Source organism: Somniosus microcephalus, chromosome 25 (genome assembly GCF_052327205.1).
Source record: "Somniosus microcephalus isolate GS21.2 chromosome 25, FLI_Smic_1.0, whole genome shotgun sequence".
NCBI lineage: Eukaryota > Metazoa > Chordata > Chondrichthyes > Squaliformes > Somniosidae > Somniosus > Somniosus microcephalus.
Window position 1 is genome coordinate 23,838,121 of NC_141011.1, and position 21,697 is coordinate 23,859,817.

At 48.3% G+C, this 21,697-nt stretch overlaps 1 protein-coding gene across 2 annotated transcripts in view; it reads left to right on the plus strand.

Annotated features, from left to right (window-relative positions):
• The window catches only part of LOC147100540 (zinc finger protein 362-like), a 109,118-nt gene that overhangs the window by 13,489 nt on the left and 73,932 nt on the right, over positions 1-21,697 (plus strand). Inside the window, exons 2-3 of one of the 2 annotated variants that reach the window (XM_085966890.1) lie at positions 12,482-12,549; positions 19,105-19,357. In XM_085966890.1, coding sequence (XP_085823016.1) covers positions 12,487-12,549; positions 19,105-19,357 — 316 coding nt within the window. In that variant the 5' untranslated portion in view covers positions 12,482-12,486. Of the gene's footprint in view, positions 1-12,306; positions 12,550-19,104; positions 19,358-21,697 lie in introns of those variants that run through there. The other variant, XM_085966891.1, reaches the window with a different exon arrangement.

Here is a 21,697-nt window from a genome sequence, read left to right on the forward strand (position 1 = left end):
ACAGTTGGCCTTAGTACTTATGGAGGAGAGAGGGGGGGAAATCGCCCGGGTGTCCCTGCTCTTGATCGCTGTGCAGTGACACTTTTGGAAAGTGTTTGTGTGTCTGGGGAGGGATGAGTCTCGACCCCCCCACTTCCTCCCCCCCCACCCCCACACACACAGCATTCGTAACAAAATAGATGAGTTAATGGCACAAATAACTACATATGGGTATGATCTTGTGGCCATTACAGAAACATGGCTGCAGGGTGACAATGCCTGGGAACTAAACATACCAGGTTATTTAACGATCAGGAAGGACAGGCAGGAAGGAAGGGGAGGTGGGGTGGCTATGTTAATAAAGGAAGGAATCACTGTAATACAGAGAAATGATATTGGGTCAAAAGATCAGGATAATGAAACAGTTTGGGTGGAGATAAGGAATAATAAGGGGAAAAAAACACTAGTGGGCGTAGTCTATAGGCCTCCGAACAGTTGCAACTCGTTTGGACGGAGTATCAATCAGGAAATAGTTGAGGCTTGTAATAAGGGAACATCTATAATTATGGGGGATTTTAACTATCATATTAACTGGACAAATCAAATTGGGCAGGGCTGCCTTGAGGATGAGTTCATTGAGTGTATTAGGGATGGGTTTCTTGAGCAGTATGTAACTGAACCGACCAGGGGGCAAGCAACCTTAGATCTGGTCCTGTGTAACGAGACAGGATTAATTAAAAATGTCCTAGTAAAGGATCCCCTTGGAATGAGTGACCATAACATGGTTGAATTCCATGTTCAATTAGAAGTTGAGGAGGTTGTATCTCAAACAAGCGTGCTAAGCTTGAATAAAGGAGACTATGAGGGTATGAGAGCAGAATTGAGCAATGTGGATTGGGAAAATAGATTAAAGGGTAAGACGATACATGATCAGTGGTGTACATTTAAGGAGTTATTTTACAACTTCCAAAAAAAGTATATTCCACTGAGAAGAAAAAGGTGTAAAAGAAAAGACAGCCATCCGTGGCTAAGTAAAGAAATTAAGGATAGTATTCGACTAAAAACAAGGGCATATAAGGTAGCCAAATCTAGTGGGAGGATAGAGGATTGGGAAAACTTTAAAAGACAGCAAAAAATAACAAAAAGATTGATTAGGAAAGGGAAGATAGATTATGAAAGTAAATTAGCAAAAAATATAAAAACAGATAGTAAGAGTTTTTATAGTTATATAAAAAGAAAAAGGGTGGCTAAGGTAAATGTTGGTCCCTTAGAGGATGAGACCAGGAAATTAATGGTGGGAAATATGGAGATGGCAAAAACACTGAATGAATATTTTGTATCAGTCTTTACAGTAGAGGACACCAAGAATATCCCAACACTGGACAAGCAGGGGGCTATAGGGGGGGAGGAGATAAACACGATCAAAATCACTAAGGAAGTGGTACTCGGTAAAATAATGGGACTCAAGGCGGATAAATCGCCTGGACCTGATGGCTTACATCCAAGGGTCTTGAGGGAAGTGGCGGTAGGGATTGTGGATGCATTGGTAATAATCTTCCAAAACTCCCTGGACTCGGCAAAGGTCCCAGCAGACTGGAAAACTGCTAATGTAACACCCTTATTTAAAAAGGGCAGTAGACAGAAGGCTGGAAACTATAGACCGGTTAGCCTAACATCTGTGGTAGGTAAAATTTTGGAGTCCATTATTAAGGAGACAGTAACAGGACATTTGGATAATCATAGTTTAATAAGACAAAGTCAGCATGGTTTTATGAAGGGGAAGTCATGTTTGACAAATTTGCTGGAGTTCTTTGAGGAAGTAACATACAGGGTGGATAAAGGTGAACCAGTGGACGTAGTGTATTTAGACTTCCAAAAGGCATTTGACAAGGTGCCACACAAAAGATTATTGCTTAAGATAAAAAATCACGGGATTGGGGGTAATATTCTGGCATGGATAGAGGATTGGCTATCTAACAGAAGGCAGAGAGTTGGGATAAATGGTTCATTCTCAGACTGGCAATCAGTAACCAGTGGTGTTCCGCAGGGGTCAGTGCTGGGTCCCCAACTCTTTACAATCTATATTAACGATTTGGAGGAGGGGACCGAGTGTAACATATCAAAGTTTGCAGATGATACTAAGATGGGAGGGAAAGTAGTGAGTGAGGAGGACATAAAAAACCTGCAAGGGGACATAGACAGGCTAAGTAAGTGGGCAGAGACTTGGCAGATGGAATACAATACTGGAAAGTGTGAGGTTATGCACTTTGGCAGGAAAAATCGTAGAGCAAGTTATTATCTTAATGGCAAGAAACTGGAAAGTACTGAAGTACAAAGGGATCTGGGGGTCCTGGTGCACGAAACTCAAAAGGTTAGTATGCAGGTGCAGCAAGTGATTCAGAAGGCCAATGGAATGTTGGCTTTCATTGCTAGGGGGATAGAATATAAAAATAGGGAGGTATTGCTTCAGTTGTACAAGGTATTGGTGAGACCGCACCTGGAATACTGCATACAGTTTTGGTGTCCATACTTAAGAAAAGACATACTTGCTCTCGAGTCAGTACAAAGAAGGTTCACTCGGTTAATCCCGGGGATGAGGGGATGGACATATGAGGAGAGGTTGAGTAGATTGGGACTCTACTCATTGGAGTTCAGAAGAATGAGAGGCGATCTTATTGAAACATATAAGATTGTGAAGGGGTTGGATCGGGTGGATGCGGGGAGGATGTTCCAGATGATGGGTGAAACTAGAACTAGGGGGCATAGTCTTAGAATAAGGGGCTGCTCTTTCAAAACTGAGATGAGGAGGAACTACTTCACTCAGAGGGTGGTAGGTCCATGGAATATGCTGCCCCAAAAAGCTGTCAAAGCTACATCATTACATAAATTTAAAACAGAAATAGACAGTTTCCTAGAAGAAAAGGGAATTAAAGGTTACGGGGAGCGGGCAGGAATTTGGACATGAGTTTAGGGGCGGATCGGTCATGGCCCTGTGGGTAGCGGAGCGGGCCCAGGGGCCGTGTAGCCTGATCCTGCTCCTGTTTCGTGTGTCTAATACTGTTAGATTCAGGAGATAGTCCTGGCATAGTGGATTGGCGGTTAGGATCAGATCAGCCATGATCTTATTGAATGGCGGAGCAGGCTCGAGGGGCCAATTGGCCTACTCCTGCTCCTATTTCTTATGTTCTTATCTTCTTATACCCTGCCCACTCTCACTGTCATATATACATGATGTATTGCTGCTGGTGTCCATGGGATAGTGCACAGCCAGAGGAGGCAGGGAACCCAATAACGTTTCAGTTTTCTTGGCTGTAGCTCCAATCAGTTTGAAACTTAATTCCTCGATGGCTGTGGAGTAAAACTGGCTTTAACCGAGGAATACCAGAGTAATAAATAGAATGGGAATGCAAGCTAAATGTATCACTCGCGTTGGGCTCTGATATTGAAAAAAAGTTTTCCGAGTGTATGTTTTCCCCCTTGTCTTCTTCCTCTCTGCTCTGCTCCAGTTCTGTGTCTCTTCAGGCAAAGAGAAGGGCGAGCAACCGACTCTCGGGCCTCTGCTAATGTCACTCTGAGCTAGGCATCAAGAGGTACCTCAAGAGAATTTCTCCTGATGATCCTCCTCTCTGATTTTTTCCTCCAGGGTTCTGATCTCCTTTCAGTGACTCCCCAGAGCAGCACCGTATGCACTGAGTGATGGAATACAGGTCAAACATCTTCCCTCTAATCCTCTTTGTTCCTCTTCACTTCTTCTTCCCTCTTCTCACAAAGACGTAGTTTTATGCCAGACTACAGTTCCACTGGTGCTCGCCGGTATCTTGCCCAAGAAGCCATTCTTCATGGGTGAGTCTAGGCACTGAGTGTTTTCATGAGGTTGGGAACTCAGAAGAGTTGTGGGCAGGCACTGAGTAACTGAGCTGTACAAACAAGGAAGGGCACTGATGTGATCCCCATCGTGTACCGAGTTAGCCAATCTCAGCTGGGCGGGCGATGGTGGTAAGGGCGCTAAAATTGGGCACAATTACATTACAACAGTGACTACATTTCAAAAGTACTTCATTGGCTGTAAAGCACTTTGGGACGTCCTGAGGTCGTGAAAGGTGCGATAGAAATGCAAGTCTTTCTTTTTTTCTTTTCAAGTTAGAGAGAGGAAAATTAGTCCAAGTTTCCCATTTCTGAATGTTGCCCAGCAAAATCTGGTGGAAGCGTACCTGCAGGAGAGACAGGATGTGTGGACAGGATCAGGGCGGTCCGTGATTGTCCTCATGTAAAACACTCGGTGCCCAGACTCACCCATGAAGAATGGCTTCTTGGGCAAGATACCAGCGAGCACCAGTGGAACTGTAGTCTGGCATAAAACTACATCTTTGTGAGACGAGGAGAGAAGAAGTGAAGAGGAACAAAGAGGATTGGAGGGCAGATGTTTGACCTGTATTCCACCACTCAGTGCATACGGTGCAACATCTACTGGATAATAGTGAGCTCTCTTTGGACTTTTAAGACTTGGGAAAAATTCGGTTGCTTTGCTCCTCCCGCTAACAGGGCGCAAAGCAACTAGCGCCCAGGTGCGGCGATGTTTGCGCGGCTCGCGAAATTGACCGATCGTTTTGCAGCGGCGCTAAACACTACTGCCACGATCTCCTGTGCCCGCAGATCATGACGTCAGTCAAGCGTGCAATGCCCCGGTAGCACCCCAGGCCGGATATTGAGTCGCGCCCCCTGCCTTAGCGCCTGCCACTAGGAACGACAGGTAGAGGGGAACGTTTTCAAGTCGGGAAGGGGCTGGGGGAGCACTATTTAAAGGCGGGCGCTTCCTGCCTTTGCTTGTCGGCAACATTTTTGGTTTTAACGCTGTCCTGAGGCGTTTTGGCCCTCAGCACCACTTTTGAGGTTCCGAAGTGCCGAGCTCTTTCCCTGGGCCTCTCCATTAGTGCTTCCAACACAATTGCTTTTGAGGTCTCTCCAGGCCGAGATTCAAGGCTGCAATGAGCAGGGAGTGGCTGGCCAGCAAGATGGCCCCTCCCCTTTAAGAACTGGACGGCGCCAGTCTGTCTGGCTTCCATGGTAACGGACATCGCCTGAGCTTCGGTAGCGTTCTGAGGTAGCGGCTCGCTCCCCGACGTTAGCAACTTAAGAGAGGTGTGTAGCGCCTGATTTACCGCTCAAATCACCTCCAGGGACAATAGAGGCGAATTTTGCAGTCGTAGGCGATAATTAGCACCAGGCGCTAAACTTTGTGCCCGGCCGATATTAGCGCTCCAAAATGGGCGATACCGAATTTTTCTCCCTCGGAGTTTAAGCCGCGCTCATCATTATGAGGAAGTTGAGGTTTGTACCGAATGACAACACAGAAGGCACAGCAACAACTTACATTTATACAGTGCCTTTAGCATACTAAAACATCCCAAGACACTTTATAGGAGCGTTTTCAGACAAAATTTGACACCGAGCCACATAAAGAGATATTAGGACAGGTGACCAAAGGCTTGGTCAAAAGGGTAAGATTTAAGGAGCATCTTAAAGGAGGAGACAGAGGCAGAGAAGTTTAGGGAGGGAATTCCAGAGCTTAGGGCCTAGACAGCTGAAGGCACGGCCGCCAGTGGTGGAATGAAGGAAATCGGGGATGCACAAGAGGCCAGAATTGGAGCAATGCAGAGCTCTCGGACGGTTGTCGGGCTGGAGTAGGTTAATGAGATATACTGGAAGGCACCATATGTGGATGAGATATGAACAATCACATAGGGGCTGATAATAGCATGGTCCTCCCCTCTGATCTTCCCTCCTACAGTGTCTGTGTCCCATTCAGTGCCTCCACAGAGCAGTACGGCTGAGAGTGGGAACTCAGGAGAGTCGTGAGGAGGTTCACCCAATGGTTCAGCTGGTTATAAGACGGCGAGTAGTTGTTGCAGTGGTTGCTCACTCTCTAGTATTGCCATGAAGGCCTGAGGCATACCGGACCCTCTGCGTGTCCCAGTATGGGCCTGAAGGACCATCAGTACTCGGAGCTTATGTCCAAACTGTGCACAAGCCTCAGATCAGCCATGATCTTATTGAATGGCGGAGCAGGCTCGAGGGGCCGATTGGCCTACTCCTGCTCCTATTTCTTATGTTCTTACGCCCTAAGAGTTATGCAAATGAGGGTTCCTCTGCATGGAGCGCCTGAGTAGCAGGGCAATCCCACAGGGCCCATTGGGAACAGGGAAGCCTGTCTCAGAAACTTTTCATTGTGATCCACGGTGTCGCTCTCCTTCCTACAGGGCCACCGCTTGTTATATGCCCCCTGTTTATTTGGCATTCAGCGGCTAAATACCTGCAAGAAGATGTTAGTGCTTCATAGGCAGCCAGTATCCAAGCATTAACATCCCAGCCCCCAACCCCTGTGCCCTCCCCGTGCATCGTACTACATGCACCAAACATCATGATGTGAACTGAACCCATGTGGGTGCAAGTGCGACCAGTACCTTATCAGTGACAATCCTCATCGGCCCCATAGATTGAGGGCAACCATGTTTCTCTGGCTCCGAGAGTCACTCTGCTCAAAAGGGCAATGATGTGAGACAAGGAGAGATTCTTATCTTCTCCTTATGTTTCTCTAGGTCATGTTTATTATTCCTAAAGCTATCTGTCCACGTAGCAGCATCATTAGAGGATCTGGAACTGAGCCAGAGCGACAGAGAGAAAGAGGCTTGCATTTATGTAGCATCTTTCATGACCTCAAGGCGTTCCAAAGCACTCTATAGTGAATTAAGCCGTTTTTTATAGTGCCGTCACTGTTGTAATGTAGGAAACACGGCAGCCAATTTGCCCACACACAGCAATGTGATAATGACTGGATAATCTGTTTTAGTAATGTTGATTGAGGGATAAATATTGCCTAGTACACCAGGGAGAACTCTCCTGATCTTCAGCCGCCAGCCATGGCTCTTTCGCCTGTGAGTCAAGAGGTTGTGGGTTCAAGTCCCACTGCAGAGACTTGAGCATAAAATCTAGGCTGATACTCCAGTGCAGTGCTGAGGCAGTGCTGCACTGTCAGAGGTGCCGCCTTTCGGATGAGGCGATAAACTGAGGCTGGAAAAAGTGCACGGGAATTCCCCCGGTGTCCTGGGCAATATTTATCCCTCAACCACCATCACTACCTGCTGTGCGCAAATTGGCTGCCACGTTTCCTACATTACAACAGTGACTACACTTCAAAAGTGGCTTTGAAGCGCTTTGGGACGTCCTGAGGTGGCGAAAGGTGCTATATAAATGCAAGTCTTTTTTTCCTTCAAAATAGTGCCATGGGATCTTTTATGTCCAGCTGAGAGGGCAGACGAGTTCTCGGTTTAATGTCTCATCCGAAAGACGGCACCTGTGACAGTGCAGCACTCCCTCAGTACTGCACTGGTTGCCTGGACAGGATTTAAGCAAGGGATTTAAATAGTTTACAAATAGAAAATAGATACCTGGTAGTGAGTTGCAGACTAATTGCGGAGCTCAGACCTTGCCTGATCAGCTATAGTTTAAGTGTGAGTCTAGATAGTGAGTGTCAGCAGGCTATTTGGCTGTGGAGGGTACCACAGCCGATCCAGATCCTGGTGTTCATACATCAGCAGCAGAAGGCCCTGAATAGCGATCAAGAACAGAAACCATTGCCTGGTTTCTCTTCTCCATAGTCCTGAGGATTGCGAGGCCAATTGTAGCATGGCAACTGCAGCCCTGGCAGGGACCAGGCAGCTCAATCTGTGACTGGTGTTTTGAAAGGTCTTTTGGCGTTAATTAGTCCTTGGTCAGTTTTGGGTGTAGAGGGGACTCGTCGCCCATGGATTACGGCTGGAAGTGCAGAGGCCCACGAAGAGGAGTGGAGTGCAACAGAGACAATTTGTCCAATTTGATCTTCTGCAGAGTGACAGCCCATTGTGGCAACCCCAACACCCCTCGCTTCCACAATTATCGTCCTTCCACGTGCCTTTATGTGTATCAGAATCTCCTGAAAAATTGTTCGCCAGGTTTGTAGATTTCGGATAATGCCCACAACTAGAACAGTCCTACACGGGAACAAATCCAGGGCCTGGCGCTAGAGCTAACTTTGAATCTTTTCTTTTTATTCATTCTCGGGATGTGGTCGTCGCTTGAGAAGGTGGTGATAAGCCCTCTTCTTGAACCGCTGCAGTCCGTGTGGTGAAAGTCCTCCCCCAGTGCTGTTGGGGAGGGGAGTTGGTGTCCTGATTCGATGCCGAGGTCGCAGCCGAGTGGTCCATCTGTTTCTTTTTGTTGTTTTCTAGCGGTTTGATACAACTGAGTGGCTCGCTCGGTCACTTCAGAGGGCAGAACCATATTGGTGTGGGACTGGAGTCACATATAGGCCAGACCGGGTTAGGACAGCAGGTTTCCTTCCCTAAAGGGCATTAGTGAAGTAGTTGGGTTTTTGCGACAATCGTATTCATCTATAGTTTAACGATCTTACCAGCGATCCATAGGATATAGAGCTAACCAGCGATCCATAGGATATAGAGCCAACCAGTGACCTACAGGATATAGAGCTAACAGCGATCCATAGGATATAGAGCTAACCAGCGATCCACAGGATATAGAGCTAACAGCGATCCATAGGATATAGAGCTAACCAGCGATCCACAGGATATAGAGCTAACAGCGATCCATAGGATATAGAGCTAACCAGCGATCCATAGGATATAGAGCTAACCAGCGATCCATAGGATATAGAGCTAACCAGCGATCCATAGGATATAAAGCTAACAGCGATCCATAGGATATAGAGCTAACAGCAATCCATAGGATATAGAGCTAACCAGCGATCCATAGGATATAGAGCTAACCAGCGATCCATAGGATATAGAGCTAACCAGCAATCCATAGGATATAGAGCTAACCAGCGATCCATAGGATATAAAGCTAACAGCGATCCATAGGACATAGAGCTAACAGCGATCCATAGGATATAGAGCTAACCAGCGATCCATAGGATATAGAGCTAACAGCGATCCATAGGATATAGAGCTAACCAGCGATCCATAGGATATAGAGCTAACCAGCGATCCATAGGATATAGAGCTAACAGCGATCCATAGGATATAGAGCTAACCAGCGATCCATAGGATATAGAGCTAACCAGCGATCCATAGGATATAGAGCTAACAGCGATCCATAGGATATAGAGCTAACCAGCGAGCCACAGGATATAGAGCTAACCAGCGATCCATAGAATATAGAGCTAACCAGCGATCCATAGGATATAGAGCTAACCAGCAATCCATAGGATATAGAGCTAACCAGCGATCCAAAGGATATAGAGCTAACCAGCGATCCATAGGATATAGAGCTAACCAGTGATCCATAGGATATAGAGCTAACCAGCGACCTATAGGATATAGAGCTAACCAGCGACCTATAGGATATAGAGCCTTGTACACCAGTGACTGAAAGCAAACATGCAGGTGCAGCAAGCAGTTAGGAAGGCAAATGGTATGTTGGCCTTCATTGCAAGAGGATTTGAGTATAGGAGCAAGGATGTCTTACTACAGTTGTACAGAGCCTTGGTGAGACCACATCTGGAGTACTGTGTGCAGTTTTGGTCTCCTTACCTAAAAAAGGATATACTTGCCATAGAGGGAGTGCAGCGAAGGTTCACCAGACTGATTCCTGGGATGGCAGGACTGTCGTCTGAGGAGAGATTGGGTCGACTAGGCCTGTATTCACTAGAGTTTAGAAGAATGAGAGGGGATCTCATTGAAACGTATAAAATTCTGACAGGGCTAGACAGACTGGATGCAGGGAGGATGTTTCCCCTGGCTGGGGGATCTAGAACGAAGGGGTCACAGTCTCAGGATACGGGGTAGGACATTTAGGACTGAGATGAGGAGAAATTTCTTCAGTCGGAGGGTGGTGAACCTATGGAATTCGCTACCACAGAAGGCTGTGGAGGCCAAGTCACTGAATATATTTAAGAAAGAGATAGATTTCTAGACACAAAAGGCATCAAGGGGTATGGGGAGAGAGCGGGAATATGGTATTGAGATAGAGGATCAGCCATGATCATATTGAATGGCGGAGCAGGCTTGAAGGGCTGAATGGCCGACTCCTGCTCCTATTTTTCTATGTTTCTAACCAGCGACCTATAGGGGGAGCTGGTTTCAGTTTGATTCAGAAGTTGGTTGGTTAGTTTGTTGTATGTTGGCTATACAGGGGCAGTGATTGTTTTGAGGGAACTTTGGTGCCTCAAGGCATTTGTGCTGATGGAGGTGCTCTGGTTACAGTTGGTGCTCACTCATGGAATGAATATCCCACATGTGAGATACAACAAGTAGGCATTGCTTGCTGCTCTGATCTGTACAAGTTAAAAACCTCCTGCCCCAGGGCTACAGGCAGGAAAAAAACCTGCCAGGGCTTCCACTTCTCATCACTGTCGAGTGGGCCCTTCTGGAAGTGAGCATGTGTGGACATTAGCTGAGGACAGGATGGAACTTGACGATGAGGCCCTCCATGGTTCTGCTGACAGTCATTGAATAATGCTAATGTGAAAGAGGTGTCAGAGGAGAACCCGTGAGTCAGTGCCTACAGGAGAGGAGGGAAGTGGAGAAAAATTGGCATGGGATATACATCTGTCTATCTATCTATCTGTCTGTCTGCCTTGTTATACAAATAGAGCTCTCGGCCTTCCACTTGGGGAGAACTTCTGGCAGAGCAACACTTCCACCTGCCATGGAAATGCCCCTAACCCGAATGGACTTTCTGGCCCAGAGTGTCGTTTACATGGTGGAGAGGCGCTCCCCGGCCTGTGCCAGGGAATGGTGCCAGACCCGGGGCGCAGCCTTGTCGCGGCAGGTGCTGGGCACCGTCGCAGTGGGAGGAAGAAGGCGGCGTCAGGGAAATAATAATTTGTTTTTAGAAATCTCCTGTGCCTGGCCGTGCTCTGAGAGCGCTTGCACAGGCCGAATCCAGCGATCATACCTCGGAGGCCTCCTCTGGCAAGCATTGAACACTGGATACTGGGACCTTGCAAGTGGGCCCTGCATCCAGCGTTCGAACTGGGGAAACGATGGGAAACATGGCAGAGGTCGTGCCAGCCTCATTGATTTGCCCACATATTATGCTACCAGTTCTGCTCTCCGGAAAAGGGTGGGAGTCGGGGGCCACAACAGAGAGTGTCTTTCAGCACATTTCCGACCCTGTGCCTCCTAGCTTCGATCAAATTTCATGTCCATAAAAAGGTAACAATTCACAATTCAAGAGCTTTGCAAATTGCCAGTCAACAATCCAAAAGAAAATAGCCAATTAAGAAGCGCAAGTTAACGAGCACCAGCCTGCAAAGTCTACCAATGAAATGCAGCGGAAGCACAACCAATCAAATTACTCAACATACTGTTCTGAAAAAAAAACTGTCTTCCACTGCTGGGTCCCACTCTCTGTCCTGCACGAACTGTGAGCAATGCCACGGGAGATCAGCTAGTTTATATTAAAATAACTTCGCATTTAGCACAAGTCTGTCACCCTCCAGACGTCACATTTCAAATTGCAGATGCCAAACAATTTTGAAAAAAAGGGAAAGGAAATCTATCATTTCACGATGGGTTCTCCAGACCAGGAGCCAGAAATTTACAACGCGTTGCCCTGTGATTGACGTCAATGGTTTAGAAGCAATTACCTAAATTTGTCTGTATATACCATTTCCCCACAGTGAATACTTGGAACAGTGGCCTTAAAGGGACAGGCCAGGTTAGCAACTAAATAACACAACAGCACTCCAGACTAACCCTTGAGCATTGCCACGGGGGATCTGCCAATACATAGCACTGAAATGGCGACTGACTGACTTCTGTTTCTCCACAGAGGCTGGCTGACCTGTTGAGTATTTCCAGCTGTTTCTGTCTTTGTTTTCACTCTTCTGGTCCAGTTAGATTTAGCATTTCTAATGAACTTTTAGTACCGCCTATTTTCACCCGACTCCACCCCTGCCTCAGCTCACCTGCTGCTGAAACCCTCATCCACCCATGCCTTTGTTACCTCTAGACTTGACTATTCCAATGCACTCCTGGCTGGCCTCCCACATTCTACCCTCTGTAAACTTGAGGTCATCCAAAACTCTGCTGCCCGTGTCCCGTTCACCCATCACCCCTGTGCTCGCTGACCTACATTAGCTCCCGGTTAAGCAACACCTCAATATTATAGATAGATGGACCATGTACAGCAGGCATCTCAAAGCCATCGAAATAGTGATAAAATAAAGACAGTAAATGACTGCAGTAGTGGGGGTGAGCATGGGTTGGACAATAGAGGTGAGAGAGAGGGGGTTTCTTATCAGACAATTAGCATTTTCTTGTGTCCTGTGCAGGAACAGGCTCAAGGGGCTGAATGGCCGATTCCTGTTCCTATGAATGGGGTTAGAAGAGCCTTCCCAGATATGGGAGCAGGATTCCAGAGTTGGCTTTTTAGGGAGCCGAGGGGAAAAGGATTGCTTACCACAAAACTGCTGTAACTTGAGGTTTTTGTGCTTCTTCCACAGTTGCCATGGCTGAGCCGCGATTCAACAATCCGTATTTCTGGCCTCCACCACCCACAATGTCAAGCCAGGTACGAGTGAGTAACGAGTGTTAAAGAACCTAACAGCGTCAGGCATTCAGGCACAGGGTGACATTTTGAGTTCGCGGTAGTTTTATATCTGAGGGAGAAACCTGGCGAGGGAATGCACCCAAACACCTTCCGAGAAAATGTTGCTGGCGCTTTGGTGCCGGTGGTTCTTTACGTTGTTTGCGACGGCCCACCCCCATTTCAAAAATAAATTGGGGGGACGTGGGACCTCTGTGCCCCAGTGGGTTAGATACTGGCTTTTCACCCATGGGAACTGGGTGCAAATCTTGCCCAGGCTGAGGGGATCAAAGTCTCCTCTGTGTGGGCTGTAAGGGTCCTGTGTTATATGGGCAGTCTCAACCCAGATCTGAGTAACTTCAGCAAAAATCTGCCCTACCTCGGCACTAAATGGCACTAAATTGCCAAATGCACTCAGAGATGGCACAGGCTAGCTGGTGCGGGAAATCACACATGGTAAACTGGTACGTTGGGAGCGGTCTCTACCGTGGGTGGGGCTAATGTACAATTGTTCAGAATACAGAGAACCTAACTCTGCATCTACCTGATCTGGAACTGCATGATCTGACACTGGGTGCCTGAAATGGAAAGCGATCCATTCCCCAGTACTGACATGTTCATGTTACCTCACGGGAGCATGTCCTTTCACACGTGAACAAGGCCCCTGTCATCATGGCCTTGAGGGAGACCAGGCTGAGGGGTGATGACACCTTCTTCCTAAATGAAGCCTCCCCGCCTGGCTATACCTTCCACCACTTGCCCCGCTCAGACCGCCGTGGTGGTGGTATGGCTCTCATCACCAAATCACACCTTAGTCTGTCCCCCTACTCCTCCGGCACTTTCTCCTCCTTTGAGCATCTCACCTTATTCCACCCTCTCACCTCTCATTTAAAATCCTCATTCTCTACCACCCACCCAAGTACCATAAAAATGTTATTACCAAGATATCTTCACTGCTTTCCCCCCCTCAGCTTCTGCACCGAGCGACTTCTCATCCTCGGTGATTTCAACCTCCATCTCAATTCATCATGCTCTCCCTCCTCTGAGTTCACTAGCCTTCTATCCTCCCTTAATCTCTCCCTCCACGTAAACTCCCCAACCCATATTCACAGCCACCCCCTCGACCTTGCCATCTCCCATCATGTCAATCACAGATACGGTCATCTCTGACCACTTCCTCGTATCGCTCTCCACCTATATATCCCTTCCCTCTCCCCCCTCCCAACCCTACTTCCTTCTGTGTCTGCCCCTGGAAAAAACTCTCTCCCAATTCTCTTACAATGACATTTTCAAAATCCCAACTATCTATCCTTTGACCCTCCATTCACCACGGCATTTCTGCAGCTACCAATCACACCCTCACCTCCAACTTTGATGCCCTAGTCACCATTAAAACAATTACTCTCTCTCACCCAGGCCGTTCCCCCCTGGTACGGCCCTCATCTCCGCTCCCTTAAGTCCAAACGATGCAGACTTGAATGGATATGGCGGACAACTGGTTTAGCCATTCACCGCCAGATCTGGCTGGACCACATAAAGCACTATCGGGTCCTGCTCTCGTCTGCCAAAATTGCTCACTATTCCAGGATCATTCAAGAATACAAAGATAACCCCCGGCTTCTTTTCTCTACATCTTAAACCCCTCTCCCGCCTCCTCCACTCTCACCTCCAACAACAAGTGCGAGGAGCTCATGGACTTCTTTGTCTCTAAGATTGAGACCATCTGTTCAGCTGCCTCTGCCACTTCCCTTCCTTCCCCTAGCCTACCGGGCCAAACACCCTCTAAGGCTCCCCTCTGCCCTAGCCCTGAACTTGCATCTTTCTCTAGTTTCTCTCCTGTCTCCCCTCATGCCCTCTCCGAGTTCCTCTTGTCCATGACACCCACCTCCTGCTCCCTCGACCCTATTCCCACTAAACTGCTGATCACCCACCTTCCCTTCCTGGCTCCCATGTTAGCTGACATTGTTAACGGTTCTCTCTCCTCAGGGACTGTCCCCTCTCCATCAAATCTGCCATCATCACCTCTCCTCAACAAACCAACCCTTGACCCCTTCGTCTTGCAAACTACCACCCCCATCTCCAACCCCCCTTTCCTCTCCAAAGTCCTTGAACGTGTTGTCGCCTCCCAAATCTTTGCCCATCTTTCCCAGAACTCCACGTTTGAATTTCTCCAATCAGGCTTCTACCCCTTGCCACAGTACCAAAATGGGTCTTATCAAAGCCACAAATGACATCCTATGTGACTGTGACAAAGGTAAACTATCCCTCCTCGTCCTTCTTGACCTGTCTGCAGCCTGTGACACGGTTGACCACTCCAACCTTCTCCAACCCCTCTCCACCGTCGTCCAGCTGGGTGGGACTGCACTCGCCCGGTTCCATTCTTATCTATCTAATCAGAGCTAGAGAATCACCTGCAACGGCTTCTCTTCCTGCTCCCACATCGTTACCTCTGGTGTCCCCCAAGGATCTATCCTTGGCCCCTCCTATTTCTCATCTACATGCTGCCCCTTGGCGACATCATCTGAAAACACAGCGTCAGTTTCCACATGTACGCTGACGACACCCAGCTCTACCTCACTACCTCTTCTCTCAACCCTTCCACTGTCTCTAAATTGTCAGACTGCTAGTCCGACATCCAGAAATTTCCTTCAATTAAATATTGGGAAGACCGAAGCCATTGTTTTCAGTCCCCGCCACAAACTCCGTTCCCGAGCCACCGACTCCATCCCTCTCCCTAACATCTGTCTGATACTGAACCACACTGTTCGCAACCTTGGTGTCATATTTGACCCTGAGATAAGCTTCCGACCACATATACACGCCATCACTAAGACCGCCTATTTCCACCACCGTAACATCGCCCGTCTCCGCCCTTGCCTCAGCTCATCCGCTGCTGAAACCCTCACCCATGCCTTTGTTACCTCTAGACTTGACTATTCCAACGCACTCCTGGCTGGCCTCCCACATTCTACCCTACGTAAACTTGAGGTTATCCAAAACACAGCTGCCTCTGTCCTAACTCGCACCAAGTCCCGTTCACCCATCACCCCTGTGCTCACTGACCTACATTGGCTCCCGGTTAAGCAATGTCTCGATTTTATAATTGTCACCCTTGTGTTCTTGGCCCTCCCTATCTCTGTAATCTCCTCCAGCTCCACAACCCTCCGAGATATCTGTGCTCCTCTAATTCTGCCCTCTTGATCTTCCCTGATTTCCATCGCTCTACCATTGGCGGCCGTGCCCTCAGCTACCAAGGCCCCGAGCTCTGGAATTCCCTCCCTAAATATCTCCGCCTCTCTCTCCTCCTTTAAGACGCTCCTTAAAACCGACCTCTTTGACCACGCTTTTGGTCCTTGGGACATTTTACTACATTAAAGGCGCTATATAAATACAAGTTGTTGTTGTTGTTGATGAGCACAAAATGAATACAAACAAAACGGTTAATTCTGCACCCCGTTCTTTTAGGGTCCAGCGTACCACTTGTTAGACAAGAAAGCCCTCTGCCAACGGCCCCCTGTAATGGTCCATTATGAGGTTTAGACTGGCCTCTTGGGAATCTCCGCCCATACGGGTAAGGCCATGAAGAGCACAGCATGTGCCACCCAACCAATGTGCACCAGCCAACAGGTGCCACCACCCCATGCCAAAGCATGGTTGATCACAAAAGAGGCAGAAAGATCCTAAGAGTCATTTCCAGGTCTTCTCTAGTGCCCCCTAATGGTCAACTTCATGGGCAGAAGCCGTGAGGTGGTCACCTTCCCATCGGTGTGGCTGCAGAGGATCCACGGAGCAGGGACACACACCCAAGAGTCGGCGGGGGGGAGTGGGGGGGAAGGCACAAAAATAGCTTGTTTCATTTCATTGAAACTGCTCAGAGACAGGAGGTTCTTGCGTTCCAGGGAACGTTCCCTCCCAGGAGGTTCTTGCGTTCCAGGGAATGTTCCCTCCCAGGAGGTTCTTGCGTTCCATGGAACGTTCCCTCCCGGGACGTTCTTGCGTTCCATGGAATGTTCCCTCCCAGGAGGTTCTTGCATTCCATGGAACGTTCCCTCCCAGGATGTTCTTGCGTTCCAGGGAACGTTCCCTCCCAGGACGTTCTTGCGTTCCATGGAACGTTCCCTCCCAGGACGTTCTTGCGTTCCATGGAACGTTCCCTCCCAGCTGTGGAATGTTCTGGCAAACCCGAATCTGAAAGGTCTTTACTGTCATTCTAACTCAGTTCATTAAACTGCAAGATGATAACTGTGGTATTCGGATTGAAAAAGTAAAGAAGAAAAGATCTTGCATTTATATAGTGCCTTTCACGACCTCAGGACGTCCCAACGCGCTTCACAGCCAATGAAGTACAATTAAAGGTGCAGATCCCCCTGTATTTGGTAAATGCACCAGTCATGTGGTACTGATTCATAGCGACTCCCAGGTTCAGTCCGTGTTGAATTAGCTGATTGTGGTTGGGACAGTTATTGAGGTGCTACAATTGGCTGCAGTACCCCTGGGCTGGGGGAGGGGGTGAATCACCGCGGGTACTTGCTCCTGATCGCTTTCCAGTAAGCTCTGCTGCAAAGCGCGCGTTAGGCCTAGGATTGGGGTTAGGGTTAAGCCGTAATAACATAAGAACATAAGAAATAGGAGCAGGAGTAGGCCCTTCGGCCCTTCGAGCCTGCTCCGCCATTCAATGAGATCATGGCTGATCTTCTGTCTCAACTCCATTCACCGGCCCTATCGCCATATCCCTTGATGCCCTTACTAGTCAGAAATCTATCGACTTCTGTTTTAAATATACCCAATGACTGAGCCTCCACAGCCCTCTGGGGTAGAGAATTCCAAAGATTCACCACCCTCTGTGTGAAGAAATTTCTTCTCATCTCAGTCCTGAATGGCCTACCCTTTATCTTGAGGCTGTGGCCCCTGGTTCTAGACTCCCCAGCCAAGGGAAACATTCTCCCAGCATCCACCCTATCAAGCCCTGTAATCATTTTGTATGCTTCAATGAGATCCCCTCTCATTCTTCTGAATTCAAGAGAATACAGGCCTAGTTTACTCAATCTCTTTTCATACGGCAGTCCCGCCATCCCAAGAATCAATCTCGTAAACCTTCGTTGCACTCCCTCTATGGCAAGTATATCCTTCCTTAGGTAAGGAGACCAAAATTGTACACAGTACTCCAGGTGTGGTCTCACCAAGGCTCTATATAATTGGAGTAAGACTTCTTTACTCCTGTACTCAAATCCTCTTGTAATGAAGGCCAGCATACCATTTGCCTTCCTAGTGGCTTGCTGCACCTGTACATTCACTTTCAGTGACTCGTACAAGGACACCCAGGTCCCTTTGAGCTTCTGCATTCCCCAATCTTTCATCATTTAGGAAATACTCTGCCTTTCTGTTTTTTCTACCAAAGTGGATAACTTCACATTTATCCGCATTATATTCCATCTGCCATGTTCTCGCCCACTCGCTGAGCCTGTCGAGATCCCCTTGAAGCCTCTTCACATCCTCCTCACAACTGACACTGCCACCTAGCTTTGTATCATCAGCAAATTTGGAAATGTTACATTTAGTCCCCTCATCCAAATCATTGATATAGACTGTGAATAGCTGGGGCCCAAGCACTGATCCTTGTGGTACCCCACTAGTCACAGCCTGCCATCCTGAAAAAGACCCATTTATCCCTACTCTTTGTTTTCTGTCTGTTAACCAATTCTCAATCCATGCTAGTATATTACCCCCAATTCCATGTGCCCTAATTTTGTTCACCAACCTCTTGTGTGGGACCTTATCGAAGGCCTTCTGAAAATCCAGATACACCACATCTACCGGTTCCCCTTTGTCTACTCCACTAAAAAGATCCCAATCCTCAGGCTGACTGCTTTTTCTGGCAACTTTATAAGCTTCCTCCTTTGACTTAATACTAGCTTTAGTTTCTTTTGTTAGCCATGGTTGGATCACTTTTCCTTTTGGGTTTTTATGCCCTAGAGGAATTTATGTTTGTTGCAAATTATGCATTATTTCCTTGAATGTTAGCCATTGTATGTCCACCTTCATATCTTTTAGTGTAGTCTCCCAATCTACCTTGGCCAACTTGTCCCTCATACCCTTGTAGTTTCCTCTGTTTAGATTGAAGACCTTAGTATCAGATTGGACTACATCACTCTCAAACTTAATATAAAATTCAATCATATTATGGTCACTTGTTCCTAACCTCCCATTGTCAAATATCTTGCCGACACTCCTCGTCTGGGGGGTCACACGGCCTCCTGAGCAAGGACCCGCAGGGTGGTGGGCGCCCAAGGACCTGTACCTCCGCACGACCCAGAACCGTCCGGATAGGAGGGGAAGAAAGAATGGGAGTTTGAACTTTGACCTTGGGACAATGTCCGCTCCAGGTCTGGTATCCATCCCGCGGTATTTACACAGGCCAATCCACTGGTGTATTCTGTGCTTGCGGGCACCAAATGTGCAGGTTTATGCTCCCAGTAAACCTGTTTAGTTGTTAATATTACGCTGTCTTATTTCACCGGTGTCTTGTCCCCCTCCTCCCAGCTTGATAACCTGATGCTGATAAACAAGATCAAGGAGCAGCTAATGGCGGAGAAGATCCGCCCGCCGCACATGCCCCCTTCGTCCATGCAATCCCAGCAGCCTTTGCTGCTGCCGTCGACCTCGCAGAGCGGCCAGTCGCCCTTGTCCATCCTGAAGCCGCAGCAGCTGTCGGAGGTCCACGCGCAGGCCCCTCAGCCGGACGTGGCCCTCCACGCCAGACCTGCTACTAGTTCTGTAACAGGTATTTTGAACTGTAAGGACATTTTTTTTTCCGCACGCTACTTGACACTTGTTGATGGTTAATTTATATCTGACCTGTTTCCTCAGGAGGTGAAGCGGTGCGTTGGGTCACGTACTAAGCGTGGGACGCTCCTGGTTTCAACCGTGTCACTGTAGGCATTTGGCAAATGGAGGCCAGACACTTTCTTACAGGAATATAGGAGCACTATTTCTGTTATAATAGGGCCTTTTTCTCCCTCTGTGTGGAAGCTGGGATAACCCCGCACTCCTGACAGCATGTTCCTGCTATACTGGAGAGCGACAAAGGGGAAGGAACACGATGGATCCCAGCTTAGTCAACATCCCACGCGGCCATGAAAGAGGCCTCGCAGCACATGAAGCAGGAAGGGTGCCAACTGAAGACGGGGAGGAGGCTGCAATTGGCCTGCAGGCCTCATAACAAGTACCACCAAGATAAGAAACGAGAGAAATAGATGGAAACACTCAGCCGGCCAGTCAGCATCTGTGGAGAGAGAAACAGATAAGTCAATGCTTCAGGCGAAAGCTATTTACTTGAAAAGCTAGCTTTTCTCCTTTCTCTGCAGACGCTGACTGACGTGCGGCCGTAGTTTGATTTTTTTTTGTACCACTGAGGTGAGCTTTGCTTACTCATGGAACTGCTCCACTTGCAGTTGCCGGCCAAATGACCATTCTCCACACGTGAACCCTGACGGCGAGTGTCGGCAAGCTGTTTGATCCCGGTACCTGTCCCTCATCTGATATCCAGATCTGCACACTTGCAGCAGGAGCCACTGGAAAGAGATCAGGAATGTGAACTCTGGCAGATTTTCCCCCTCGCTCGCTCAGGGATGCGGAGAAAGAACTTGCATTTATATAGCGCCTTTCACGACCGCAGGACACCTTTTACAGTCAACAAAGTATTTTTGAAGTGTAGTCACTGTTGTATGAAACACGGCAGCCAATTTGCGCACAGCAAGCTCCCACAAACAGCAATGTGATAATGACCAGATAATCTGTGTTAGTGGTGTTGGTTGAGGAATAAATATTGGCCCCAGGACACCGGGGATAACTCTTCTTCGAAATAGTGCCACAGGATCTTTTACGTCCACCTGCGAGAGCCTCAGTTTAATGTCTCATCCGAAAGACGGCACCTCCGACAGTGCAGCATTCCCTCAGTACTGCACTGGAGTGTCAGCCTAGATTTTTGTGCTCAAGTCTCTGGAGTGGGACTTGAACCCACAACCTTCTGACTCAGAGGCGAGTGTGCTACCCACTGAGCCACAGCTGACACCGAGACCAACTATAGCACCCTGATCACCATGCCAGCTGAGATCAGCTGCCCAGCGCAGAGCGGAGATCAAACCTGGGACGTTACTGGGCGACTGAGCTCTGGGCTGGGCAGTACACCCACCAGAGGAGCCACTACTCCCAGTCTACAGGCAGGACCTACCAACTGTCCCACATCTAGCAGGAGCCTCGTGGGGGAAATCACGACCTGCCCTCCCACCTGCGACCCATGGCTTCAGTAGACTTTGGCACTCTGTGGAGGCAGGCCTATCCTAGCATTCAGTAATGAAAGCCTTTATTAAAACTATTGGCCTCATAGTTTTAATAGAGGACTTTCATTCTTGCTATGGATGCTGGGATAGCTCAACCTCCATAGCTGCGCCTTGTTTTCTCTGACGTTTCAGTTAGAGAAATCAAGGGAGAGCACGCCGAGATCTCACAGCCCAATGGGCTGTAAGGAGAGATAGTGAATGCCTCTGATTGCGGCTGAAAATCCCGCCCCTGAGATCTGTTTGACGCTGGTGTATAATCAGAGGGTGCAAGTCCGGCAATCACTGGATGTGTTGATGAGTCTGTCATCACATTCTAGTGCTGCCGGAGCCAAAAAACTGTCACTTGTCCCAGGGCTGCGGCTGTTTTATAGGGGCCGGAAGATATCAAATGGAATGCAGAGTTGCGTTATGTTCCCGCAGTACCTTATCCTCTACACCAGGTGGCCCTGCTGGTCAAAAGACACAGCAGAAAATGCTGGCAACACTCAGCAGGTCAGACATCAGCTGTAAAGAGAGCAGATAAGTTAACGTTTCAGATTTAGCCCCTTCATCAGAACTGTTAGGCAATTAGACAATGGCCCAGAAATTCGGGTCGGAGGTTTCCCGCGGGTGCAAGCCTCCGACCTGCACTTACCTAGCGCGCCGGCCGTTGAGCTGTGGGTCCGTGTGAGATTCCGATCCTGGGCCTCCTCCAACTGCCGGCGCGCAGTGCTTGCGTATCCCCGGGGCGCAGTTAGTTCAATGCGTCCCCTGGGATCACGTGGGCCATGGAGAGCCAATGGTAGCAGGGAATG